This window comes from Neomonachus schauinslandi, chromosome 4 (assembly GCF_002201575.2).
Source record: "Neomonachus schauinslandi chromosome 4, ASM220157v2, whole genome shotgun sequence".
NCBI classification, from domain to species: domain Eukaryota; kingdom Metazoa; phylum Chordata; class Mammalia; order Carnivora; family Phocidae; genus Neomonachus; species Neomonachus schauinslandi.
In genome coordinates, this window is record NC_058406.1 from 21,442,533 (window position 1) to 21,469,558 (window position 27,026).

General features: G+C 53.4%; 2 protein-coding genes and 1 pseudogene across 2 annotated transcripts; 2 read left to right on the plus strand and 1 right to left on the minus strand.

Moving 5' to 3' along the window:
- Positions 1 to 471: 471 nt before the first annotated feature.
- On the minus strand, positions 472 to 4,858 carry TMEM200B (transmembrane protein 200B). The gene is made up of 2 exons (XM_021684172.2): positions 4,799 to 4,858; positions 472 to 2,820 (listed from the first exon to the last, which is right to left on the minus strand). Exon 2 carries the CDS (start codon positions 2,798 to 2,800, stop codon positions 1,877 to 1,879), a length of 924 nt encoding a protein of 307 aa, XP_021539847.1. The 5' UTR covers positions 2,801 to 2,820; positions 4,799 to 4,858; the 3' UTR covers positions 472 to 1,876.
- Positions 4,859 to 10,847: 5,989 nt separating this feature from the next.
- Positions 10,848 to 20,145, plus strand: LOC110575403 (annotated as a pseudogene).
- Positions 20,146 to 20,601: 456 nt separating this feature from the next.
- On the plus strand, positions 20,602 to 21,341 carry LOC110575404 (serglycin-like). Its single transcript, XM_044913824.1, has 2 exons — positions 20,602 to 21,039; positions 21,228 to 21,341. Exons 1-2 carry the CDS (start codon positions 20,602 to 20,604, stop codon positions 21,339 to 21,341), a joined length of 552 nt encoding a protein of 183 aa, XP_044769759.1.
- The last annotated feature ends 5,685 nt before the right edge of the window (positions 21,342 to 27,026 follow it).

The window sequence follows — 27,026 nt, forward strand, 5'->3', positions numbered from 1 at the left end:
CTGATGGGGGCCTGCATGCCCCCTCAGCTCTGTCACCAGCTCACCGTGCTTCTCTCTGCTTCTTCACTCTAAGTTGGGCCAGAAGATCTCAAATGCCCTTTCAGCACTGAGAAGCCACAGATTTGGACAAGCTAGGAAGAGGGTGTCCTTCCAAGACTCTTCCCCTGTCCTCCCACTCTGGGAACAGATCTGGGGGGTTGACAACTGTTTGGATTTTTTTTTCTTCCTGCAGTTGTGTGTGCATTTGTGTGTGTGTGTGTGTGTGAAGAAAAACAGATTCTGTGCAGGTGGAAATGGTGAAGAGGGGAGGAGAGAGCTTCATTTCCAGGGTCAGAGACTTGGCAACCGTTTTCCTGAAGTGACTCAGACACACCACAGTGACAACTCTCACTGCAATTTTATTTTTATTTCACTTGAGAAGTAAAGACTTCCTCCAAGCTACACGAGGTCTCTGCCACCCACCCACCCGCCCGCCCGCCCACCAAGCAGGACCTGAAAAGCCAAGGGCCCACAGAACCTGGGTGCAGGGACCTCTTGGGGCCTCCTTGCCCGCCTGCCCAGGCCCCCCCATCGCATATTCTGCAAGGCAGCTGAGCGGGAGGGGCCCCGACCGCCCTGGGAAGTAGAACCAGAGCTATGGCCTGACTGACAGCAAGGAATGCTCGTGGGAAAGATCTGCCCAGGATCTCAGCCCCAGGCTGGTGGTTTTTGCAAATCTCTCTGAAATGTATTATTTTGGTGACAAAAATGAAGGAGCTTTGTAAATTTTTTTAAAATTATGAATCATGTCAAGTAGTTGTTTACATTTCTTGACAAAATAGGAACTATGGCAGCAGAATCAAATTGGCAAGATCCTTAGATTAAAAAGGCAATAATTAGGTCTGCTGTTTTGGCCTTTTGTAGTAAGAGAAATGGTGTAGTGTTTAGATAATGTGTTTGGTCTTGCTTCTTGTATTGCATTTTTCAATAAACTAAACAAACAAAAAAAACCCCAAAAAACCAGGACTGAATCTGAGAATTGATCAACTTTTAAAGGTCTCTTCTCCTACCAGCAATCTGGGAAAAGTTCCACATGGGTAAGGGAGACTCAAATTTTTGACCCTAGAAAAGACTCTTTTCTAAATTAAGCTACCCACATTGGCCAAAATGCAGCTTCAACGCTGTATAAAAGGAGAACTGGCAGATGCTTTTTGCCAGTTGGGGGGAGATTTTGCAGCACAGGCCATGACAAAGGAGAGAAGGGGGCTTCTCAGACCTGTTCAGGAAGGGGCCGGACCCTCCGGAGGAAGGCTTCTTTGGCAGTAGTGCAGCCCTAGGGGGTGTACCCTGCATGGCTGAGGGCAGAGAGGGGCTGAGGGGGTGGGAGTTAACACCTCAGTCCCCATCCCAATGGCAGTGGAGGGTCTTAACTCTACCCCGTTGCCCATCTCCCCTAACCCCACAACTGGTGCTACTGTGGAGGGAGGCTGGCCCAGCCTGTAATATCCCAACCTACCTTCCAAGTCTTAGGGGTCCTTGCCCACCACTTTGGATCTGCCGAGACACCTGCTGCATCTCCCAATCACCCTGACCTGGACCTCCAGCTGCCTCAGGTACTGTCCAAGGCTAAGGCCACTTTTGGAGGCTTAAAGAGTTCCCAAGGCCGAGTCATGTTGGTCTCCAGACTCCACATGAAAACATTCTCTCCAGCTGATTGAACCCTTGTGCAGTTGGCATTTCTCTGCCGACATGCAAGTCAGGATGCCTTAGCAGCTGCTGGGGCCAGAGCATCCATTTCCGGTCTGGGAAGTGGCTGATGCATCTACTAGACATTGGGACTTCTGGTCCTGTTACCACGGTCCATGCTGCAGCCCTCTAGCAGGCTGTCCCCTGCTCTTCAAACCCGCGCTCCCAAGTCCCCTCCTCCTTCCAACTTGGCATAACCCCCCAGACTGAGGCGGTCCAGCCGTGGCCAGCTCCGGTGAGCACAGTCTCGAGCTGCTGGGGCCCCAAGCAGGAGCTCCCCGAGGCCCAGATCCAGAGACTTGGAATGTTCAGTGCAGGAACCAGAGGGCTGCACGGTGATAATCACATGGCCAGTCTGGGTCCGTGGACCCCAGGGTGGGGGCAGCCCCGGGCCCTTCAGCGGGTAACTGTTGAGCAGGGCAGGTAACCCCAAGCGAGGATTAGCAGGCTCTGAACGCAGACTCCGCACTGATGGGACGGGTGAGGTACCCCGACGCGGGGACAGGTCCCAACTTTCTGGCTCTGTGCAGCCTATGGCTCCGGGAGTCCTGGGTCCGGGGCTGGGGAGGAGGGCACAGTCCCAGCCGGGGCCGTCAGGGGGCCGGAGCGCCTGAGCCCGCAGCACCCCCTGGCGAAGCCGTCGCGTCTCCAGGTCGCGGTTCTCGTAGAGCAGCGTGTTGGCGCAGATGAACACGAACAGGCCGACGCCCATGACCACGGGCCCAAGGAGCCGCAGCCGCTCGTGCGGGCCATGCCCGCGGCCTGCGCCGCGACTCTCGCGTCGCAGCTCGCTCAGGGGGGGCGCGCTGGCATTGGCAGCGCGCGGCCCTGGGACCCCGGCGCGGTGCGGCCAGTAGCCGGCCACAGCGATGCCCATGCCCACCAGGACCACGAGCGCCCCCAGCGCCGCGAACGCCCCCGACGGCGAGCGCAGCCGCAGCCGTGCCCGCACCCGCAGAGGCTCGGGCGGGGAGCGCGGGCGCCGGCGGCGGCCCAGGCGGCGGCCCAGGCGAGAGACACGGCCCTCGGGGCTCCTCCGCACCTCCCCGCAGTCTCCGGGGCTCCCGGCTGTCATCTCGCCGTCGTCTGGGCGCTCTGCGGAGAGATGGGAGGCAAGGACTGAACCGACGGGCCTAGGTCGGAGCGCCAGATTGGGAGGCAAGATCCGGCTGCCTCGCCCAGGCCGCTTGGAGATCCCTGGCGGCCACCCCCGGATTTTCCCGGGCCGCGAGGCGGGGAGCCGCCCCCGCTCGGGTTTTCCGCAGCGGAGCTCCGAGCCAGGGACGCGCGGCAGAAGCCGGAGTTGGCCGGACCCGCGGGCGGAGAGGAGGGAGGGGGGGCACGGACTGCTACCTGGCGCATCCGCGGCTGCGGGGCTCCGGCCGCCTGCACCCTCTTCGCCAGCCCGCCGACCCCGGGCCTCGGGAGGTGTGCGGGCCCCCGGCACTGGCGTCTCCAGGGTAAGTCCGGCCCGGGATCGACCTCACCCCCGCACGTGGGTGCACCGTAGTAAAGGAGGGAGGGGGCGCTCAGACCGCCCGGGTCCGCTGGGGTCGCTCGCGGGCCCCACCTCCCCCCCCCTACTGCGCTTTACATACCGCAGCGGAGGAAGGAGAGGGTGTCACTGACTCCAGCCTCTTCCTGCCCGCCCCCTCCTTCAGACCTCCTCAGCCTGCACTGAAGCTGCAGCAGGAGAGACTTGAGCTAGACTCCGGGAAGACCGTTCTGACCAAGACCAGCGGCAGACTTTGCCCAGGATGGCTTTCAACTCCGCGTAGAAGAGGCTTCCCTTCCCCCAGCGGCCGGGCAGTGGCCAGGGCAGGGAACAGGGGGCAGGGGGCTGCAGGTGCTGGGCTGGGGCCCTGCCGGGAGACCTCCCCCCAGCTCTCCCGTCGGCCCGGGCAAGGCTGTTCCCAGGTTGCAGCGTTTCCAATTCGAGCTCCTCAGGATGAATCATCCCCCTTTCCCGCCGCCTGTCCTCCTTTCCGGCCTCCTCCACCCGAGGCCTCAGTGGCCCGCGTCCCGGACGGAGCAGCACCGCCCCAGCACCTCAGGCCGCCCCAGTTTGGGCCGCCTGGCTTCAGCCCTTCCCGTCCTGGGGCCTAAGAACTGAAGCCGGGCCGGGTAAGGAGTAGCTGGGCTGTGTGTGGTGTGGCCCCCACGGAAGGGGGGTGTGTGGGGGACGAAACGGGGGCCCCCGCCCAGACGCCCTGGGCCGCAGGGGAGGAGGGCTAGGACCTCGCTGTCCAGTGGTGCGTCTTCACTCCCCCCAGTCTGGTTTCTAAACAGTTTCAGCGCTGGAATCCGTGCCGAGGCCCCAGGAAGGAGGTCTTGCTGCCCCATTCACTCCCCATCCGCACCCCCGAAGCTCAAGGCACGACACCCCATCCCTGCCTCCGACAGGAGTGCCGAAGGCCCAGGGCCTAGCATGGAGCCGCAGAGTCTAGGGCGTCCAAAGCCTGATTTTCACAGATGGAAACTGCGGCCCAGAGAGAGGCAGAGCCCCCTGCCGGGGTCACACGAGGAGGGGGCTCCCCCGGGACCCGACGCCGGGCCTCCGGACCCTAGCTAACGCTGTGCTCTTCCCGGCACAGCCACGGGAGCGTCCTGGGAGGAGGCAAGGGCCGTTCCCCGGTCGTCTCTGAGTGTGGAGCCTCTTCCCCAGCCCGAAACCGCAGAAGAGACCACCGCGCCCTGGGCCAGAGCTGGTACCCCAGCCCCAACTCCGGAAAGGTCGCCCGGAGCCCCCGCGCGTCCCTGCGGGGAGGGAGGCGGAGGCGTGCGGAGAGACGGGCACCCACGCAGAGACCCCAAGACTCTGGAAGGCGTGAGTCCACGCTGGGACCGCAGGGGTTATAAACTTGGAGCCACAGTCGGAAGGTCTCAGGCCACGGGAAGTTGCTCTGGGCCGGGTCCCTCGCACTCTGGGGTCCCGCCTCCGCCCGCGCCCACACTCTGCCCGGGGGAAAAGGGCGGACCGGGCTCCCGCCCCCCAGGGCCTTTCCGGAGGGAGGGGCCAAACAAAAAGTTGAGGAAAGTGGAGGGCGAACCCGGGGGCCCTAGTTTTGCTCACCTGGCGCCGCCGCGCCGGGCGGGGTCCTGGTCCGAGTCCGCGCGCCGCGGCTCCGGCCACTGCCGCCGTCTCCGCCGAGTCTTGGCCCCTGGCCCCGCCCCTTCCCTGGCCCCGCCCGGCCCCGCCCAAGCCCCGCCCCCCAGGAGCCCGGGGGACTGACTGGCTAGCGCCCCGCCAGGCCCCACCGCTGGAAGCAGGCAGCAGCTCGGGTCTGAGGGTCGCAGGTAAGCGCTGTGTGCTCGCCTGGTGACTCGGAGGATCCGGGGGCCCGAGTCCTGGACTTATGTCGTTCGCAGAGGCCTGGGAGGGCCCCCTCTTCCCACGTGGGTAAACTGAGACCCGGAGTTGGAGAGCCCTGCCCGGCTCCGCAGCGAGCGCGCAGACAGGATTTTCGAAACCCGCACGCCCTCCCGCGCCTGTCTGAGCCCCTCATCCCAGGCGCCCGGGAGAGGACTCGCGGGGGCGTCCGAGAGCCCACTGCTGCCCCGCGCCGTCCGGGGAGCTCCCCGGAGGATGCGGCCGGGTCCCTGCTCCGCCCGCCCCCCAGCCTTTCCCCTCCATGATCCTCACTGCCTTCACCTGGAAAATGGGCTTAATGGTGTCCGCCTCGCAAGAGGCGAAAATCCAGCGTTGGGGGCGGGGACGCGACACGGGGCGCAGCCTAGGTAGTCCCGCGAGCGCTCAGTGAATAGGAGCCCGCGGCAGGGGTGGAGGCGGCGGGGCTGAGTCGCTTCTCAGAGCTGAGTGAGTCTAACGGAGGGTCACGGGTCCCGCCGGCCTTCCCTGAGAAGATGTGCCCCACCTGGAGTGGGGAGGCGGTGTCGGCCCCCAACGCCGAGGCACTGGGGGCGCCCCCCGCCGCGGGCCTGACCGGGCCGCCCAGCTCTCGAGCCCCGCCCGCCCCCTGAGGCAGGAATGCGGAGCGGAGCGAGGGGGTCGGCTGGCGGCCCAGTTTCCATGATGCGGGGGGCGGGCTCGGAGGAGGAGGAGGGGTGGCGCGGGCGGCCGGCCAGGCTCTGAGCCGCCCCCCCCCCCCGGGCCCCCGCAGCCCGGGCCCCTCGGGAGGAATTTCCGGGCTGGGATTGATTATAACCCGCCCCTCCCCCGGCCGCCGAGACCCCCCGGCCCGTGGGGCGCGGGGGAGAGGGAGGGGCGGTAATGAGACCCGGCTGTGCGCCCCGGGCGGGGAGGGGGGAGCTCGAGGAAGTCGCCGGCCTGGGCCACCCCACCTCGCAGGGCGCCACACAGCACGGCTAGGCCTCGAACCCAGCTCGGCCGAGGAGACCGGGGGTGGCCTCAGCGCCCCGGGAGCTCCTTGCCCAGCCCTCGGGGACAGGCATCCCTGGGAGCGACCGAGGCCACCCCTGGGGGCGGAGTCTCCTGCGGGACCGACCGTGAGGCTACCGGCCTCCCGCGGAGCGCATGGGGCCGAGCCAGGGGTCGTGTAGGGTCGGAGAGCCAGGCCGGGGTCGCCTTCCTGCCGCCGTGTGGGACTGAAGGCTCCTGTGGCCTGAGCTCGAGAGAGAAGTCCCTCCGCTCTGCGCCTGGGCTGTGGTTCAGGCTCCACTGAGGCGGTGGCCTCCTTCCTGTCCCCTCCTGCCACCTCCTTTGCTCGAGACCCCCAGTCGACCTCCATTCCCGCACATTGACCCCTCTACGCCGCCCCCCCCACCCTCGGGCAGTCCCACCTACCGCTCGCTCGACGCTGCACCCAACATTGTCTGTGGCCCTGTCCCCCGTGGCTGCTTTTCCTGGGGACACCACCTCGAGGCCAAAGCTCAGACAGTCTCCCGTCCTTGTCCTTGCGACTCCACCTGCCCTGGCCTTTACCACTTGCTCTTCTTGCCTGCCCTTCCTGACTTTTCTTCCTCTGGGCCGCCTCTGCCCTCCCCTGACGTTGGGGCTCTGCGGGGCTGGGCCCACAAGTCCAGCCTCACTTTCAGCAACCAGACACCTCCCCAGAAGTGTCCCTGCTCCCAGTGATCATGGCCCATTCCTACTCCTCCTGTTCCCCACCCTGTAAAGGGCCCCATTGCCCACCAGAGGGCCATCAAAAGGGGGGGGAGGGGGGTGTCACCTTAGGCTCCCTCCTCTCCCCCATACCCCCAATCCTTCAAGTCCTGTGGACCCCCCTCTTTGGATCCCCAATTAGCTGCCTTCTCCCCTGGATCTAAACCACTCACTCACTCTGCTTAAAACCCTCAGTGGCTCCCCAGCGCTGTCCAAATGGAGTTTAAAATCCCTTCCCATCTGCACACAGTGGCTCCTGCGCCCCCACCCTCCTCCGTCCCCTGGTAGCTGAACTTGTTCTCATCCCCGTATTTGTGCTCTGGCCTTGGGGCTTGGCCCCTGCCTTGACTCCTGGCAGGAACTCCCACTCCCAATCATCCCCTTGGTTCCTTCCGGTCCTTCAGACCTTCTCTGCACCTTCTGTGGGCCCCCAGGGCTCGTCAGCCTTGCCCCTCCCCACCCCGCCATTATACACCCTCCCCCAGCTCTCCTTTGCTCTGCTCACAGAACTGAAATCCGTGTTTGGGATTTGCGCCTAGGTCCTGTGTCCCCTCTGAGGGGAGGACTGGGTCTGTCCTGCCCCTCCCTGAGCCCTGGCCCTCCATTGACCTGTGTCTCCCCCACTCTGGGGGTCCCTCCTAATGTGCACCCCTGGGGCTCCAGCCCAGACAGCAGGAAAGGACTCAGCTCCGAGTCTCAGTTTCCCCATCTGCACAAAAAGCAGGGAATGATACTTACCTCCCAGTGCTGTTTTGAAGCTTAGGTAAGAGCACAGATGTTCCGTATCTGGCACGAAGTGGCTGCCCACAAAACAGCTGTTCCTTCCTCTGACCCCAGGGTTTGGGGCACAGAAGCCGGTATTTAGGAGTTGGAGAAACCTTCCCTGGGGTCATCTGGGGTGGTAGTGAGAAAAGGGTCCTCTTTCCCTCAACATAAGCCTGCTTGATTCTCTCGAGAGCTCTGGGAGGCCAGTGATAGGCCCAGTTTACAGAAGCGGAAAGCGGCTCAGAGAGGCCGCGCAGACACACAGCCAGGCTGCTAAGTGCTCTCCCCCTCCACAGAGGGAGCGCCATGGCAGATGTGTGGGAAGCCAGGGCCTTAGTACTGGGACATCGGTTCCCTCCTGGATCTGCCTCTGTGTGACCTGGACTCCTTTACTTCTGCACCAGGAGAGGCCTGGGCGAGGTGTCCCCTGGGGCCAAGGTGGTCGGCATTTCACCCCCAAGCTTCTCCCGGGGTGCAGGGAATGGGACACAGGAACCCTGAGGTCCCTGCCTCCTTGAGGCTCCCTGTCCTCTCCGAAAGCCACGACGGGGAGGGAGCAGCTGTCATCTCCTGCCTGTCACAACCCCGCCCAGGGCCACAGAAGAGCCGGGCCTGGGAACTCATCTTCTCTCATCTCCAGTTTAGGAACAACCCCGCTGGCTGGGTCCAGGCTGCCCCAGATTTCCTGCCTGAGCCCCAGGGGTGTCTAAAACCATCCTTGTCTCTGGGCCGTCCCAGAAGCACTTAGAGGACACAGCTGAATGCCCATGGGGCCCCAGCCCAGCAAGACCACAGCATCAACTAAGAAGGAGAGGAGAGAGCACGGGGGCTCCGAGACCCAGTTTTGCTGCTACTGCTCAGTCACTGGGTGAGTCCGGGCACATCACGGGAGTCCCTCCGTGCACCTGCCTCTGGAATGGGTCCTTCACAGGAAGAACTGGTAGGCCGATTCAGTAAGAAATGATTGGCAAGTAGAATCCAGAACCCCAGTGCCAATGCCCCATTTTATAGGGGCAGAAACCAATGCCCAGAGAGGCATGGTGATTAGACCCGGGTGACCCAGCCTGTGAATGACAGCTGGGCTTCAGGCCCCACAGTTACAGGTCCCCACCCTGGGCTCAGGCTTCAGGGGTTGCTGGGATGGGAACCCCAAATCCACCCCCCACCCGTGGAAGCTCTGAGCTGGGCAATGGCTTCCCTGGTGTCTCTGTCACTGGCAAAGCTCCTGGGAAGAATGAGCTTCCCGTCTCCATTGCTCTCCCAAGCCCAGAGAAGAGAAGGAGTACAGCCTGGGTGACACTGGGAAGGCCAAGGAGATGAGACCCTCCTGGGGGGACAGAGCAAAGCCAGCCTCCTGCCTGAATCCCTAGGGGAGGGATGACAGTCGGAAGTCGCCATCTTGTCAAGCTCCCTCTGGCTACCAGCCCCTTCATACCTGTTACCTTCCTAAGTGTGCAAGACAACCCTGAGAGGGAGGTGACACTATCACCCCTTGTCACCCATGCGATGCTACACTACGTCCCACTAGCCCTGCGACCGTGGCCAAGTCAGTTCACCCCTTATGGCTCTGTTTTCTCCTCTGCAAAGCAGGGACAATGGCAGCAGGCAGGCAAAGGCCTCTAATGAGGAGGGGGCTCCGCAGGAAACACTGTGGCACTGGAGCTTTTCTGGTCTTCAACTGGCTCTTGTCCATCAGTTTCCTCTCCTATATAATGTGAAAGTGAGGCTAGTAACCCTTCAGCCATCTCCTCTGGGGACCAGAGAGGAGCCAGCCCTGGGCCCCATCCAGATGCATCAGGGGGTGAAGTGAACAGACCATCCACCAAAAGCTGAGGAAGCGACAGCCGACTCCATGTGGGGGGCAGGCAGCAGGGAGGACTTCATGGAGGAGGGGGCCTTCCTGCTGGGTCTCAGGGTCAGCAGAGTTACCCAGGCTGTAGAGGGGGAGGATATTCCAGGCAGCAGGAACAGCAGGTGGACAGCCTGGAAGCATGGGTGGGGGGCAGGTGCTGGAGAGGGAGCGGGGAATGGGATGAAGGGCTCAGGGCCTGATCACAAGCCTCCTCAAACACCAGGCTCGGGGTGTAGGGCTCAGCCCTCTGGCACTGGGAGCCATGGGAGGTTTTAAAGCAGGGGAGTAGCCTGATCCATATGTACCTGGGGAAGGACTTCACAAACTGTAAGCGTGGCACCTGTAATAGTTTCTCGAAGAACACAGAGAGAAGGTGCGGGACACGGAGCCCCAGGCCCATCCAGGGGCAGGTATGGCGCTGGGGAGGTTTGCCCCTGCAGACGGGCTCTGGTGGCCATGGGAAAGAGCAGCAGCCCACTGCCTCCCCGTCCTCTGGTTCTGTTCCTGAAGCCGGTTGCTCTGGCCCCCTCCCCCCCTAACCCTTCCCAGTTCTCTTGCTTTGCCCCTTCCCCTGGGACCCTCGAGGCAGGAATGAAGGAAGTGATTTTGAGAAGAGCCCAGACTTAGGAGTCCATGACTAAGGCTTGACCTGTTGCCTGGCCACTTACGGGCTGTGTGACCCAGTGAAGATGGTTCTGTCTTCCTGAGCCCTCCTTTCCATGCTCTGTAGAATGGAGAGGTGCTGTAAGGCCCCCACTCCCAGAAGCATTGGAAACATGAAGTGGGTGGGTAAGGACCCAGGCTCCTTCCATCTTGTTGCTCTGCCATTCCTGAGGTGTGGCACCTACCTTGTCTTCGTGCTTGAAGATGCTCACTAGCCTCCCTCCCTGAGTCTGAGGACCAGCCAGGGAGAATGGGGCTGGGAAAGGGGACTGTGCTCCCCACCCCTTATAAAGGCATAGCCTCCCATGCGCACGTCCAGAATGCTCCCTTCCCATTGGTCAGAACAAGGTTGTTGGCCACACCCAGCCCCAAGGGAGGCTGGGAAATGACACTGGGAGACAACTAGGAGTGCTTGCTAGATACCACGGGGATGGGGCTCCTCTGTTTGGTGACAAGTCACACTGGTGATGAGGCAGTGGGGGAGCAGAGGCTGACCCCTCTGGAGACTGGGAGTCAAGGTGAGAATCCTCCAGGGCAGGTCGGCAGGGGCAAGGGAGCCCTGGAGTTGGCAGCAGGCTGGCCAGCCATCTTCCACCCTTTGATTGTGCCAAGAGAAGTCAGGGGCTCCCTGGGAGTTGAATCCATCTACCTGTCCATCACCCGGCCCTGTGGAGAGCAACTCTTAGGCTCTCACACTATATGGTCGTTTCTCCCACCCTGACACTACAACCTCGGGCCGGTCCTAGTTCTGTCGATATCATGGAGTCAAATGCCAGCTTCGGGATCTTGAATAAAGTACTTTGTAAAGTCAAAGTAAGAAGGCCCACGGAGGGTGAGTGACATGCCCAAGGTCACACAGCTTGATCATGTGTCAAGTCGCCCCGATTCGCCTTTCCCCATCTCGGTGAGGCAGGACTGCAGTTCCAGGGCTTGGTTCCCAGGGCTTGGTTCCCAGGCCTGGGGCGGGGGGTGGCGGGAAGTACGCCAGAGACACAGCGCTGGAGCCGGGGCGCCAGTGGGGGTCCTCGCAGAAGCCTGGGCGCGGCAAGCAGGCGGGGCTCCGCCGAGGCCGGCGTCACCTGGCGGCGAGGCCCTGCACCTGCGCCCGCGCAGGCCCCGCCCCGCCCGCGCGCGCACCTCCCTTCCCGGTGCCGAGCGCCGCCGCGTTTGCAGCCCAGAAGCCGGGCCTGGTCCCCAGCCGGAGATCCTGGGAGCGCATGTGTGCTCCCCGGGGCCTCATCCGTGGTCACGGGCCTCCGACAGAAAGGACTCAGCCTGGGGAGGCCGGGCTGCGCGGGGAGGGAGCACACAAAGCTCTGTGGCCAAGCCGAACGGGACGAAACCCCTTGGGGGGAGGGGGGGAGTCAGATTTACCCCGCGTGGGAGCCCCTTCCAGGCGCTGCTGGAACAGGGGCTCCCGTCCGAGCACAGGAAACAGGCACAGAAACCCAAAATGGTAAGTGACAGAGCTGGGCTGGGCCCAGGACTGCTTGATTTAAACCCAAACTCTGGCCCTGGATTACCTGTCCGGGGCTCTGCGGTGCCCTCCCTCCAACCAAGCTTGCCTAGCCCAGCCCCTAGCTTGTGTATCCAGCCCAGGCCTGTAGAAGTTTGCTTTTTTATCACACAGGCCACAATCCTGGGATGTTTGCGATGACTATCTCACCACTGCAAAGCAGACCAGAGGCCCAGGGAGCTCCTGCCCTCCACTTGGAATGCTGGAGAGGCAGGGAGCAGCCAGACCCCGTGGAGTCCGCATCAGCTCATGTTAGGGACCAGGAGACCCAGGAGGTGGCCGGGCTGCAGTGGGCCCCAGCATGTGCTTCCCTCCCTGTGGCAGGGCTCCAGGCCAGGTCTGTCTGACTCCTGAGCCTCCACACAGAATTGGGAGATAAGAGATACGAATTATTGTCCTTATTTTACAGATGGGAAACTATGACGCAGGGTTAAGTAACTTGTCTGAGGTCACACGCAAGAAGGTAGCAAGGATCCTGCCCTGACTAGTATCTCATGTCCTCCTCTAAGATTGGGACAGCATGCTGACCTCACAAGGGTGTTGTGAGGACCAGGTCACTTGACAGGTGTAAGCCCCCTCCGCCGGGCCTGGTGTGGAGTCAGTGCTGGGTCAGTATTAGCTCAGTCACTTGACCTCCTACTGACGTTTTGCAGGAACCTCATGTCTTATTCCAGTACAAAGAGATATTCTAGTAAGAAGAAGTAGCCAAGGGACGCCTGGGTGGCTCAGTCGGTTAAGCGTCTGCCTTCAGCTCGGGTCATGATCCCAGGGTCCTGGGATTGAGTCCCGCATCGGGCTCCCTGCTCGGCGGGGAGCCTGCTTCTCCCTCTGTCTCTGTCTCTCTCTCTGTCTCTCATGAATAAATAAATAAAATCTTTAAAAAAAAAAAAAAGAAGAAGAAGAAGTAGCCAAAAGGACGAGGAGAAAACGTCCTTGGACGGTCACAGGTCCTGGCAGTTTCTTCACAGGGACCCCAGCACCTCCAGTCACTAAGCCGAGGTGTCCCTGTGAGGGCTGCCAGGCACCAGCCTCAGTGTTGAATCCAGTACAGATTTCGGGCTTGGAAGAACACTGATGATGCTCCAAGAGGCTCTTCAAATCTCTTGTCAAGAGATGCTTGAGAGAAAACATTAGGATGACTGAAGGATCATTGAAAGAACCTACAGTCAACTTAAAAGCAGCTAAAGGACAAAAATAACACCACGTTGTAGTCACTGATGTGTGTGGTCCTGAATTTTTCATCTTTTTCCAGTAATTCACGTCTTCCCAATGAAGTTGGTTCAGCAAATGATATTTAATATCCAAGCCTTTGTAAGACTTTTCATGGAAATAAATTCCTGAATGGGGAAGAGGACTTCGGAGGCTGGCTTGAGTGGGTGTCCTGTCGGTGTGGGCAGCTCTCGCTGTCCGTCCTGTTCTAAATACCGCTGCCCGGGGAAACACCTTTGTGCTAGGAACTCACTCCTCTATGTTGTCCCCTCAGGAGGACAGCAGTCGGGAGTCCAAGCCCTGCAGCCTCCAGACTTCCCTCTCCCTTCTGGAGCTTTCTGGCCACAGGTCAGGATCACAGTCCGGCCACAGGTTCCATATTGAAGGCCAGGTGTAGTGCACAGGGTTATGGGGGTTCTAATGTGCATTTCTGTAGGAACGTCCCCCAGGTTCTGATTAGACTAAGAAACACCCGGGGTTCCTGGAAAGTGGGACTTGAGGATAAATTATTCCATCTCTCTCAGGAAGAGATTTGGGTTCTGATAGGATCTGATTAAATCCCCACTTGCCTTGGGGTGAGACTCTTGCACTGTGAGTATAATACACCTCCGGGAAAGCGGTGACACCTGACCGCCCGGCTCAGTCAACTGGCAGGAGGCGGCGTCCCCTGTCGCGGCCAGCGCGCCCAGAGGCCCCCGTGTGTGCCGAAAACACACACAACTTCTAATACTATAGTTTTTTCAAACAGCTACGGTTTAGCGTGGCCTGACTGAAAAGCTCACGTACGTGGAATGAGTTTGTGCGCACGTGTGTCGGGCTCTCGGTCTGCGCGGTCCCCGTGCTGCCTCCGGTGGCTGTGACCTGCTCGCTCCACCTGCGGGGTCCTCGGTGCCAGAGACGCGCCGCGGCTTCTCCACGTCACGGGGGCAGACTCTGGGGGCGCTTCTCGTTCGGGGCTGTGACAAAGCCAGCGGCGCAGGGCCTTCCTGTGGGCGCCGCCTGCGCGCTTCTGGCCGCTGCCCCCCCCCCCCCCCCCGGGGCCGGGCTCCTCCCGCGCCTCGCAGCCTCGTGGCGCCCGGAAGCTTCCGCGTGCCGCACCCGGCCCTGTTGCCTCGCCTGTTTCTCTCCGGGTTCCCGTACCGAGCTTGGATTGATTTCCGTTTCTTCGGGCGCTAGCGCTGACAGGGAAGCCCTCCGTAACTTGCTGAAGCTTCTCGAAGACTAGCCCGTGTCTGGTTCATCTTTAAATCCTCCTCAAGACGGGCCAGCGCAGCTGGCGCCGAGGGATCTAGGCTCGGCCCTGCCGCGTCGCCTGGGTTCTTGCCCATTGTCCAGGCAGGTCGTCCAGCTCCCGCCGAGGGGGAGAGGAGGCGCCCGGGCGCCGGGGGGAGCGGGAAGCACAGGGTTCGGGGCCCTCATCAGCGCAGCGGCCGCTCTGCCCCCCAGAGCTTCCCACTTGCCCTCAGAGGCCCCTGACGCTCCTTCAGGGAGGCCGCTGGGGGGCGGGCTGGGATGGGAGTGCCGTGATCAGGCCAAGCGGCCGCCTCGGCTCTATCCTGGGGACCGTCCCCAGGGCCCCAACCGACGGGGGCCACCAGCCTTCAGCGCCTAACCACGCTTGCGACAAGGACACGGTTTGGACAGACCTCCCTCGGTGAGCGTGTCTTGTGTGGTGGCCCCTGAGCCCTTCCTTCCTCTCGTTGGTTTGGCTCTCCTAGATTTCCGCCTCCCCTTTGGTGGCCTGTAATTAGGGGGTTTGAGTTGTCGTCACCTCCTTTTCTTAAGAAAACGCAGACTAGGAAGCCGCGGGGTTCAGCTGGTGAGGCCCCGCCGTTCCCACCTGCGCTGGGGGGGGGGGGCGGGGGGCGCTCCGGTCTGTCTGCCGCTGCAGCTTTTGGGATCTTTGGATAAAGCTGGCTGTGTTCTAACAGGAAACGGGGAAATGACAATTTGATTCCCGAATGTAGCCCTCGGGGCTATGTTCTCCAAAATCAGGCCATCTCTTTTTGCCGCCCTGCTTGGCCACAATATTCATTAGACTCTGGAGAAAAATGACCAATGAAGGGATGCATAAATTATAATGTATTTGGAAATATGGGCTTTAAGATTGTGTTTGCGTCTTGTTTGCGTATTTGTGTGCCCATGTATGTTGTAAGTGTGAGCTATCTTCTCTGTCTCGGGATGGTGTTGCTAAAATTAGTTTGTGAAAGAGCTCTATTTAGTTGGTTTAAAGGCAAGTACTTGTAAGGATTGGGCATTCTAAAACTCAAGTTGCCATGATCTGGGAAAATATTTGACATTAAAGCTAATTTAAGGTCGGTGGTTTAATAAAAATGAACAGGTTTTTAGAGTTGTCAGCATTAGATGAGAACTGTTCTGCCGTGTTTACTGCGAGTCGGGCAGGTTCAGGTCATCTCTCCTGCAAAATTTGTTAGGAAAGGGAAAAAAACCTTACAACTTTGATGTCTCATAGTTTTATGGGTAATCTACACATAATTGTTGAACAAATAAGCAGATGTAAGTAATTACTAAGCATAGGTTTATCTGCTTGGCTATTACAGAAAAACTAGTACAACAAACTGCTCATGATGACTACTTTTCAGTAGAAACTAAGGTTTTTAGGAATAAATTTAATCACGACTACTAGAAATAATAAGAGAAAGAGCTCAATGCAAAGGAAGTGAGATCGGTTATTTAAAGAGGGAAAATGTAGGACAAAATCTGAATGTAAAAAGCATAGTTGTAGAAGGTTTGTGAGAAGGCATCTTTGGAAGAGAATTTGTTGTGGCTGGGACTGAGGACGATTTCGGAGATCAGTATGTAAAGCTTGTTACAGAGTGATCAGCCCCTGGGGAAGGGAAAGGTGGGGAAGAGCAGGACCAGGCAGACGTGGAGCAGTGAGCCAACACCCACAGAAGCCTTAGCGCATTCTCTGGGGTTCCAAAAGTTAGATTGCCCTTCAGAACCGTCGTAAGTTGGGGCAAAGGGCTGGACTTTTATACCCTCCTACTGAATAGTCACTGGATGTGACCACCTGGGAAGAGGGCATGACTTTGGCAAGGCAGCTGTCTGCAGTCAAGGCAGTCCCTGATGGCATCTAGCTGCTGAGGATTGCTGGCAGCTTCCCCACAGCTGAGAGCCCTTCATTCCTGGTGGGGATTCTGGTCAGCACATCCCAATACTCACACGAACTCAGATCCATGCAACGCCCTGCATGTTCTTGTCTCAATAAGTATGTATCAGGGCACCTGGGTGGCGCAGGTGATTAAGTGTCCGACTCTGGGTTTTGGCTCAGGTCATGATCTCGGGGTCGTGGGACTGAACCCCAAGTTCAACTTTGCGCTCAGTGCAGAGTCTGCTTCAGATTCTCTCGCTCTGTCCCTCCTGCTCTCTCTAAAATAGGTAAACAAGGGACACCTGGGTGGCTCAGTTGGTTAAGTATCTGCCTTCAGATAGCAGACGCTTCATAGAAAGAAAGGTCGTGATCTCAGGGTCCTGGGATCGACTGCTCTGCAGGGAAACTGCTTCTCCCTCTGCCTGCCGCTCCCCCTGCTTGTGCACACGCTCTCTCTCTCTCTGGCAAATAAATAAAATCCTAAAAATAAATAAACAAATCTTAAAAAAAAATAAGTATGTATCAACATGGGAGATGACAGGGAGAGAAAAAGGAGGAACTGCATAATTAAAAAAAAATTCATCTTATTATTGGGGTGCCTGCCTGGCTCAGTTGGTGGAGTTGGCGACTCTTGATCTCAGGGTCATGAGTTCAAACCCCACTTTTAATTAAACTAGAGTTTACTATAAAACAAATAGGGTGCCTGAGTGGCTCAGTCGGTTAAGCATCTGCCGTTGGCTCACTTCATGATCCCGGGGTCCTGGGATTGAGTCCCACATTGGGCTCCCTGCTCAGCGGGGGAGTCTGCTTCTCCCTCTCCCTCTGCGCCCCCACCCCTGTTCGTGCTCTCTCTCTCTCAAATAAATAAATAAAATCTTTAAAAAACAAAAACAAATCGGGGCACTTGGGTGGCTCAGTCACTTGAGTGTCTGACCTTGATTTCAGCTCAGGTCATGATCTCAGGCTCATGAGATCGAGCCCCACACTAGGCTCTGCACTTGGGATTCTCTCTCTCCTTCTCCCACTGCCCCCCCCGCCAAAAACCCAAATAAACAAAATTCATCTCTTTGGAATGAATGAGTTTTGCTATCAGAAGTACACCGGTATAAGATTGGTATTTGGTTTTTCTCTGTTAAAATGATATTTGGGGGTGCTTCGCTTGTTCAGTTGGTGGAGCATGAGACTCTTGATCTTGGGATTGTGAGTTCAAGCCCCATGCATTGGGTGTAGAGATTACTTTAAAAAAATCTTTAAAAAAAAGTTTGGTTTTCTTAGTTATTGGTCCACTCTTAATAAGAAATTGTAAACAAAGGTTTTTCTTTAATGTAATCTTCCTAGAAAAACAAAGTTTCCATGTTTTGCCCTAATTAGGTCTTTGATTACTTAAAGTTGAATCTTCTCAATATTAAAAAAGCTAAGTTTTGCTAACAACCATATAACCCTCTGTATTTGCCTTTAGAATCTCTTATTGCCACTTTAGCAAAATAGATCATTAAGTATTAAGTTTCGTAATGATCTGTTCTGATATTTCTGATAAACTTCCCCAAATTCAACCTGTAAATGAAGTGTTGAGTTTTGTTACTAATTGGGCTTAGTTGTTGTGTCCAATTCCATGGGAAGCATTGAAATAAGTGATGATAAACCTTCAGAGAGTATATTACGTGGGTGGACGCTGTAACTGTTCCAGAATTCCTAAGGTTTTGATATGTCCTGGTATAATGTCATCACTTGTAATTCTAATTATTAAAGTGTTATGTATCACAAAAATAACCACATTTCCTTGTTGATTGCATTGTAATGAACTCTAACCAGATCTTTAACCACAGCCAGGTTTGAGTTTTTGGTCATTTGCAGTTGTTGTTTTACTCTGACACTCTCGCAAATGTGTCTCAGTTTTAAGAAGATTCATGGAGAGGACTTTGACAAATACGGGGCTCTGATAATTTCTGGAACTAATGGGAAGACTGCATTCAAAGAGAATAGGATTTGATAACATGGGACAGGATGAATTGAGGAAGATGAGCTGTCAAAGTCTCAAATGCCAAAGAAGGTTCTCGAAATAATGACAAATGCATGTTCCTTTTGTACATCGGAGAAGGTTTTGTTAGTAAGAGCAAAAGACAGAAAACAAAGGCTTCCGAAGATGGGTATAAGCTTGGAGCATTGATGGGGTTCTTATTTAAGACCTTTATGCCCTCCGAGAGATTGAGGCTGAAAACCTGTTTAAACTCTTTGTCAACCTGCTTTGCCCTATCATTTTTGCTCATGAACCTTTTTTTTTTTTTAAAGTTTTATTCATTTAAATAATCTCTGCACCTAGCGTGGGGCTTGAACTCACAACCCCAAGGTCAAGAGTCGCACGCTCTTCTGACTGAGCCCGCCAGGCGCCCCTGCTCATGAACTTGTTAAAGCAGGTCCAGCAGTGGCACTCTGGGGGAAGCCAAAAATAGGCAGATGACAAAAAACAGAATTCCGATTGGAGGAGATCCCCGTGTCCTTGTAGTTGGAGATGCAGGCTTGGGAAAGAGTCCGATCCCTACAGGCAGCATGCAGCATTGCTCCATGACGCATGTGTTTGTGGTGAGAACACACCTCTGGCTTGATGGTAACTTTTTTTTTTTTTAGATTTTATTTATTTATTCATGAGAGACAGAGTGAGATAGAGAGAGGCAGAGGGAGAAGCAGACTCCCAAGGAGCAGGGAGCCTGATGCGGGACTCGATCCCAGGACGCCGGGATCATGACCTGAGCCGAAGGCAGACGCTTAACCATCTGAGCCACCCAGGTGCCCGATGGTAACTCTTCAAAAGCTAGTTCTTCTGGAGATTTTGCTTTGGAAGCTGATGCCCTTCTACTTGGTGATCAGAGTATTTGTGGAATAGATGAATTTGAGAAGATGGATAATGAACACGAAGCCTTGTTATAAGTAATGCAGCAGCAAAAGCATTGAGGCTGCTGTGGTTGTGCAGCCTCCCTGCGAGAATGTCCAGGATTGCTGCTCCAAGGCCAGTTGGAGGACACGACAATAAAGACCAACGGCTTTGGGGCGCCTGGCGGGCTTAGTCGGTAGAGCATGCAACTCTTTTTTTTTTTTTTTTTAAGATTTTATTTATTTATTTGACAGAGAAAGATAGCAAGAGCGGGAACACAAGCAGGGGGAGTGGGAGAGGGAGAAGCAGGCTTCCCGCGGAGCAGGGAGCCTGATGTGGGGCTCGATCCCAGGACCCTAGGATCATGACCTGAGCCGAAGGCAGACACTTAACGACTGAGCCACCCAGGCGCCCCGAGCATGGAACTCTTTTTTTTTTTTTTTTTAAAGATTTTATTTATTTATTTGACAGAGAAAGACACAGCGAGAGAGGGAACACAAGCAGGGGGAGTGGGAGAGGGAGAAGCAGACTCCCTGCCGAGCAGGGAGCCCGATGCGGGACTCGATCCAGGGACTCCAGAATCATGACCTGAGCCGAAGGCAGTCGCTCAACCAACTGAGCCACCCAGGCGCCCCCCGAGCATGGAACTCTTGATCTTGGGGTCATGAGTTCGAGCCCCACATTGGGTACAGCGTTTGCTCAAAAATTAAAGACAAACAACTTCTGAGAATTTAAAAAGGGAGAGCACCTTGTTGTCCAGATTTGACTTGGTCTTTAGCCTGGTACACTCCAAATGAGAAGCACGACCACTTTATTGTCTGCACATGTGATTGCATTAAGAACTGGAAAGCAGAGAACCATGGCAGCTCATATGAATCCTCAAGATTCAAATACTTCTGTACTTGAAGTGGTTTCTGATAAAACATCATGAGAAAGATTAAAGGTGGTTCCTGGCGAAACCCAAGATCCAATCCTCACCCGCAATTGAGAAAGTACACTGGTTATGCTCGGCAGTATGTCCATCCAAGGCCATCCACGGAAGCTGCTCAAATTCCTCAAGATTTTTACCTGGAGCTCTGGAAACCGAGCCAATGGTTAAATGGCCCACCAGGCAGCTGGGATCTCTTATTTGTCTAACAGAGGCCCAAGCAAGGTGAGAAGGGAGAGAGGAAGCAACCAAAAAAGATGCTGAGGATTTCAATTTCATTAGCTTCCACAGATTGCCAAAGAGCAATAAACATTTCAGGATGCTGATTTTGAAAATTTTCTTGGATCATTAAATGACCAAGGTTACTTCTTGCAAAAAGGCCCAAAGGTTTACCACCTTCAAACTGGTAAATTTTGCTGAAGGACTACCTGGGACCTCCTGGGATTATTAAAGAATATGGAAAACACAGCCCCCAAACTTCTGGAAGACGATATCCCAAAGTAGTAATAGGAAAGGTGTTGATTATATATTATTTTAGTGATTCTTGTTTGAAACATTTCTGGTTCTCTGATGTTTGTTCTTCCAGATTTAAGAACATTTTTTCTAAGCTATCTATGACTTTCAGAAATTTGGTAAAATATTCCTTTGTAAACACACATAAAGCATTTATCTTTCATCCCTACTCCATCCCTCCAAGATTCAGAAACTCTCAGTGAGTATTCTTATGTTGGGGGCTGGGACACAGACAAGGACAGGAGTGGGGAAGGAAATTGACATGTGTTCTGGGCAGGGTTTGAGGTTTTTGAACTTTTTCTACAAGGAACAGAGTGCATGCTGCTACATTTCCTAATTGTGAACTGAAGTGAACTGGTCACCATGCGGCTGCTCCTGGCTCTTGCTGTCCTGCTTTTGGATTCTTCAGTTCACGGTTGTCCTGTGCGGAGAGCCAGGTACCAGTGGGTTTGCTGCAGTCCTGACGGTAATTCTGCAAACCGCATGGATGAGAAGGGGCCAACATTCAACCTACTTCCCGGTGAATCCAACAGAATCCTTCCTCCAAGGACTGACCCTGCTTCAATGACAAGATCCCAGAACTTGAATAATGTTTTCCCTCTTTCTGAGGACTATTTTGGATCTGGCTCTGGCTCTGGCTTCGGATCAGGATCTGGAAGTGGCTTCTTAACTGAAACTGAACAGGAATACCAAGCAGTAGATGAAAACAATGTTTTTTATTACAACTTTAGGCCTCTCAAGAGAAATCTGCCATCAGACAACCAGGACTGGGGCCAAGATGGTCTGTCAGAGAGAGAGAGAGAGGGAACACAAGCACAGTGGGGGGGCGGCAGGCAGAGGGAGAAGCAGGCTTCCCGCTGAGCAAGAAGCCCGACATGGGACTTGATCCCAGGACCTTGGGATCATGACCTGAGCCGAAGGCAGACGCTCAACCAACTGAGCCACCCAGGCGCCCCTATACTGTTTTTGTTTTTTTTTTTTAAATTCAGTTCAAGAAGCAAGTTGACAGGGAATACTTCATATCTAAGTCTTCAGAACTGACTCTGATTGTGAATTACAGATATGCCTCTTTTCTTATGAAAAACCCGGATGAAACAGAGTGAATTTATGGAGTGGGTATTTGACAAGACCAGTGTAATGGTATTGCTCTAATGTTACCATCAGATGTGTTTGCAGAACTGGTGGACATTGTTGAGAAGTGTGATTGCTGTTACAATTAGAAACTGAAGACCCAAATTAAAGCAAAATTGTGCTCTCAGTACTTCCTACTGTTTTGCTTCTTCCCCCAATATCTGTGTATTTTAAAATCTTACTGTATTAAAGCAGAACTATAATAATAAGAAAAAGACACAATTGGAAACATCATACAACCAAGCCACTGGAATGTCGTATTTGAGAGACAAGCACAGACTCAGATACGACCAGACAGCTTTTAGGAAGTAAGGTTGACTTGGGGTGCCTGAGTGGCTCAGTCGGTTAAGCGGCTGCCTTCAGCTCAGGTCATGATCCCAGGGTCCTGGGATCGAGTCCCATGTCGGGCTCCCTGTTCGGTGGGGTACCTGCTTCTCCTTCTCCCTCTGTCTCCGGCTTGTGCTCTCACTCTCTCTCTGTCAAATAAATAAATAAAAAAAAAGGAACTAAGGTTGACTTTATGGTATCAATGAGCCCCTTGGGAAAACTGGCCTGGTAGCTTGCCTACAGTGTTCCCAGCAGCCTTACCAGATGAGTAAGGAAGGTCATTTCCTGGCAGGTGCAGGAACCCCAGGATACTTTGGCACCTTGAGAGGAGAGGATTTCACATGCCTGTTGCTCTGTGGGCCACTGAGAAAGATTAGCGGAGACCTTCAAGTTGCAAACTGGGGAAATCTATCCAGTTGTTACTGCTTGCCCCCACTCCATCTGAAGATGCTCCAAGTCAGACCTCTAGAACAACTTAGAGGCACCGAACCTGGAGAAGCCTGGTGGGTAGATTTTACCATGGTGCCAAAACCGACTGGTCATTTTTGATATTTGCTAGTTGCTGTAATTCCTGTATAAGTTGGGTTGAAGCTTTTCCATGCATTCCAAGAAGGCGTCAGAAGTTGTCAAAACACTTTAAAATAATTCCTACATTTGGATTGCTGCTAACAATTCAGAGTGACAAGGGAGTGGTGTTTGTGCTGAAAGTCATACTAAGTGTCCAGTGCCTTGGGCATTCACTGGAAATTACATGCTTCCTGGATAAATGAAACAGCTACTTAAAAGAACTCTGGCAAAAATTTTGCCATGAAACCAACTTGGGAAAGTTGGTTTGCTTTGCTGGTTGCCCTGCTTTGGGTAAGAGTGGCCTCTAGAAGTAGGCATGGTTTCAGCCCCCCGAACCATTATATATATATATGTATATATATAAAATATTCTCTCTATATATATATTCTATACTCTTTTCATGACTTAGGCATTCCAATGGGGCTCATGTTAGGGAACTGGATACTCTCAGTCTTTGGGAAGTACTCTACGTTTGCTTCTGGCAGGTTGATGAACGCCACAGATGTGTCCTTAACACCTGTCTGAATGCTGGAGACGTGGTGTCCCAAAGACCATAAGAGCAGGCACCTGGAGGACCAACTCTGACCTCATGGAACAGGACCTCTTATGAGGTGCTGTTGACCAGCCATTCTCCAGTGAAACGGAAGAGAATTAAGTGGTGGATTCAGCACCACATTGAGCTGGTACCACAAGAATCCTCAGGTCCCTAGCACCCTGTCCAGGAGAACATCAAAAGGAATCCTGCTTGGACTGTCGAGCCACTGAAGGACCTGAAACACTATTTTCGAGAGCTGGTTCCAAGAAATCAAAGAATCATTCTAAATACATAAAGTTTCCATTTGTCAACCCCGATCTAACCCCATTTCAGCAGGAAGGAACTAGAGTGGTCGTTGTCCCAATTCCCTCATGAGTGAGGAATGATCAAAAGGCAGTGGGGATTGAAACCGGTGACCAACAGGACTAAGAAGTGCAGCTGCAACTTTTTACCCAGGCCTTTTCTGTTGGCCTTAAGTACCCCTCACTCTTCTGCTCCAGGAAGGCGAATTTGAGCCTTGCCTCCTGTCTCCTCGTTGGGCTACCTCTTGAATAAACCCTTTTCTTGCTGCACACTCGATGTCTCCGTGATTAGCTTTGCTGTGTATTGGGCAAATGAACTTGAGTTCAGTTACACTAGGGACATGATTGTCCTGTAGCTTGATGATAGGTGGCCTGCAAAGCCTTCTTTTAAAGCATCGGCTTCATTGAGGTATTATTTATGTCATTAAAATTCACCCATGAAGGAGGGAAGAATAAGGTCAGCCAAGGTCTTCTGACTGGTTACAATAAAATAGGACCATACCTGTATTTACTTTTTAGATACAGCATATATCCACATATATCCATTCATATATATATATATACACACACACATATACATATATACATACACATACACTTCCCAGCCCTTCTCCTTTTGCACCTGGATGGGGGTCGTCTGACTAAGCTTTGGGCAATATGGCTGGTCCATAAGACCTCTGGCATAATCCTCCCACCTGCTGGATAGATGCCAAGGCCCAGCACACCCTTGGAAATCACATGTTGGAGATGGCAGAGCCTTGGTCAGCCCCAGTCTCTTCATGATTGTGTGGAGCAGTGACATCCCCTGCCACCATTCCCATCGCTAACTGAACTTCATATGAATGAGAAGTAATCTTAACATTGTGTTCAGCTCTGAGATTTCGGGGTTTATCTGTTAGAGTAGCTAGAATTTCCTTAACACATACAAAAGGTGAAACATCTTGAACAGTATCCAGAATATTAAAAATACGTAATAAATGTCATCTTTACCACCATCATCATCATCACCTTCTTAACTCACCTACTCTGTGCTCAGACAAATAAATAAATATTTATTTGAAGGGGGAGGGGCAGAGGGAGAGAGAACCCTCCCGAGCAGACTCCCTGCTAAGCAGGGAGTCCAACACAGGACTCTATCCCAGGACCCTGAGATCATGACCTGAGCTGAAATCAAGAGCTGGCCGCCTAACTGACTGGGCCACCCAGGTACCCCTCCATTTATATATTTTTAATAGTTTTCTTTCCCTTTTTCCTCACTATCATACGTAGGCTTTGGTTAAATTTACCATTTTGTATGGGAGTCAGAAAACTTTCTGTAAGGAGACACACAAAAGTATAAATATTCTGCCTCCCCCCCACACACACCAAAATGAGCCACTCAGTAAATATTTTAGAATTTGAGAGCTACTCAGTGTTTCACAAATGAACACCGCTGGGCACTGAGGGTGGGCAGTGTAGCTTATATTTGTATAACCTCCATGTATCATGAAATGTTTTGTTTTTTCAACCATTTGAAAATGTAGGGTTTATTCTTAGCTCATGGGCCATATGAACATAGGCAGTAGGCTGGAGTTAGACACAGGTTTTCGCTGACCTTACTTTAGTCCATAGGCTGGAGAATATGAAGGGCCAACTAAAAGGCCACATGTGCGTGTGTTCTGGCTGCGGACCTGGTCCTGATGCAGTACTGTTTACTGACGCCTGTGCTCCGTAGGAGGGTTTGCTGTGTTGTGCCGACGGGCTTTGACAAACGCATGCTGTCATATATGCACCAGTGCAGTCTCCTACATGATAGTTTCACTGCCCTAAAAATCCCCGTATGCCCCACGGAGTCCCTCCCTTTTCCCAAACCCCTGGCAACCACTGATCTTTTCATTGTCTCCACAGTTTTGCCTTTTCCAGAATGTCCTAGAGTTGGGATCTCACCGCGTGGACTTTCAATCAGCTTCTTTGACTTAGTGATAACATTTGAGGCTGCTCCCTGTCCTGTAGTGGCTTGAGAAGTCATTTCTTTTTTTTTTTTTTTTTTAAGATTTTATTTATTTGAGAGAGAATGAGACAGAGAGCATGAGAGGGGGGAGGGCCAGAGGGAGAAGCAGACTCCCTGCTCAGCAGGGAGTCTGACGCGGGACTCGATCCCGGGACTCCAGGATCATGACCCGAGCCGAAGGCAGTGGCTCAACCAACTGAGCCACCCAGGCGCCCCCGGAGAGCTCACTTCTTATCACTGAGTAACATTCTATCATATGGTTGCACCACAATTTATCTGTTCTTTCACCTATGGAAGGATATCTTGATTGCTTCCAGGTTTTTTTTGTTTTTTGTTTTTTGTTTTAAGTAGGCTCCACACCCAACATGAGGCTTGAACTCAAAACCCTGAGATCAAGCGTTGCACGCTCTACCGACTGAGCCAGCCAGCCACCCCTGATTGCTTCTAGTTTTGACAGTTATGAACAAAGCTGCTATAAACATTGATGTGCAGGTTTTTCTGGGGACATACGTTTTCAACTCATTTGGGTAAATACCAAGGAGCATGACTGCTGGCTGGTAAGGGTACATTTAGCTTTGTGAGAAACTGCCCGAGTGGCTGTACCATTTTGCATTCCTTCCAGCAATGAGTTCCTGTTGTTCCACACCAGCATTTGGTGTTGTCAGCGTTTTGGATCATGGCCATTCTAATAGGCGTGTAGTGGTATCTCATTACTGTTTTCCTTTGCATTTCCCTGGTGACATAAGAGGTGGAGCATCCTTTCATTTGCTTCTTTGCCATCTGTAGGTCTTCTTTGGTGAGGTGTCTGTTCAGATCTTTTGCTAATTTTTTAATTGGGTGTTTGCTTTCTTACTGTTTTAAGAGTTGTGTGTTTTGGATACAAGTCCTGGGTCGGATCTGTGTGTATTTTGCAAATATTTAATTCCAGTTTGTCACTTGTCTTTTCACTCTTTCAGCAGTGCCTTTCAGAGCAGAAGTTTTTAATTTTAATAAAGTCCAGCTTGCCAATTTTTTTCATGGATTGTGCAATTAGTGTCCTATCTAAAAAGTCATTGCCAAGGGGCACCTGGCTGGCTCAGTCAGAAGAGCATGCACCTCTTGATCTTGGGGTGGTGAGTTTGAGCCTCATGTTGGGTATAGAGATTACTTAAATAAGAATAAAACAAAAGTCATTGCCAAATGCAAGGTCACCTAGATTTTCTCCTAGCTTGTAGCAGCTTTGTGTTTTATGTTTAGGTCTGTAATCTATTTTGAGCTAGTTTTTTTTTTGTGAAAGGTGTAAAGATCTATGTCTAGATTCCATTTTTGTCCATGTAGATGCCCATTTGTTCCAGCACCATCTGTTGAAAAGGCTATCCTTTCTGTATTGAATTGCCTTTGCTCCTTCGCCAAATATCAGTTGACTCTATTTGTGTGGGTCTATTTCTAGGCTCTCTATTCTGTTCCATTGATCAATTTTATCTGTTTTTTGTTTGTTTGTTTTTGTTTTGTGTTTTTTAGCCAGTACAACTCTGTAGTGATTACGGAAGCTTATAGTCAGACTTGAAATTAGGTTTAGTCCTCTGTCTTTGTTCTTCTCCCTCAATACTGTGTTGGCCTTTCTTGCTTCCCCCACCACCCACCTCCGCCTTCCATATAAATTTTAAAATCAGTTTGTTGATATCCACAAAATAACTTGCTGGGATTTTGATTGGGTTTGCACTGAATCTGGCTCACTTGAAAAGAGCTGACATTTTTACAATATTGAGTCTTTCTATCCATGAACATGGAATATCTCTCCATTTATTTAGATCTTTGATTTCTTCCACCAGAGATCTTGTACATATTCTGTTAGATTTATACATAAGTATTCCATTTTGGGGGTGTGTGTGCTAATGTAAATGGCATTATTTTTTATTTCAAATTGTTCATTGCAATTGACTTTTTTTTTTAAAAA

Bases quoted from the DNA above. Each gene is read 5' to 3' on its own strand.
- TMEM200B (XM_021684172.2), bottom strand. From the start codon at position 2,800: ATGACAGCCGGGAGCCCCGGAGACTGCGGGGAGGTGCGGAGGAGCCCC.
- LOC110575404 (XM_044913824.1), top strand. From the start codon at position 20,602: ATGCGGCTGCTCCTGGCTCTTGCTGTCCTGCTTTTGGATTCTTCAGTT. The intron at 21,040-21,227 runs GAGGGAACACAA...TTTTAAATTCAG, and splicing joins GTCTGTCAGAGAGAGAGAGA to TTCAAGAAGCAAGTTGACAG.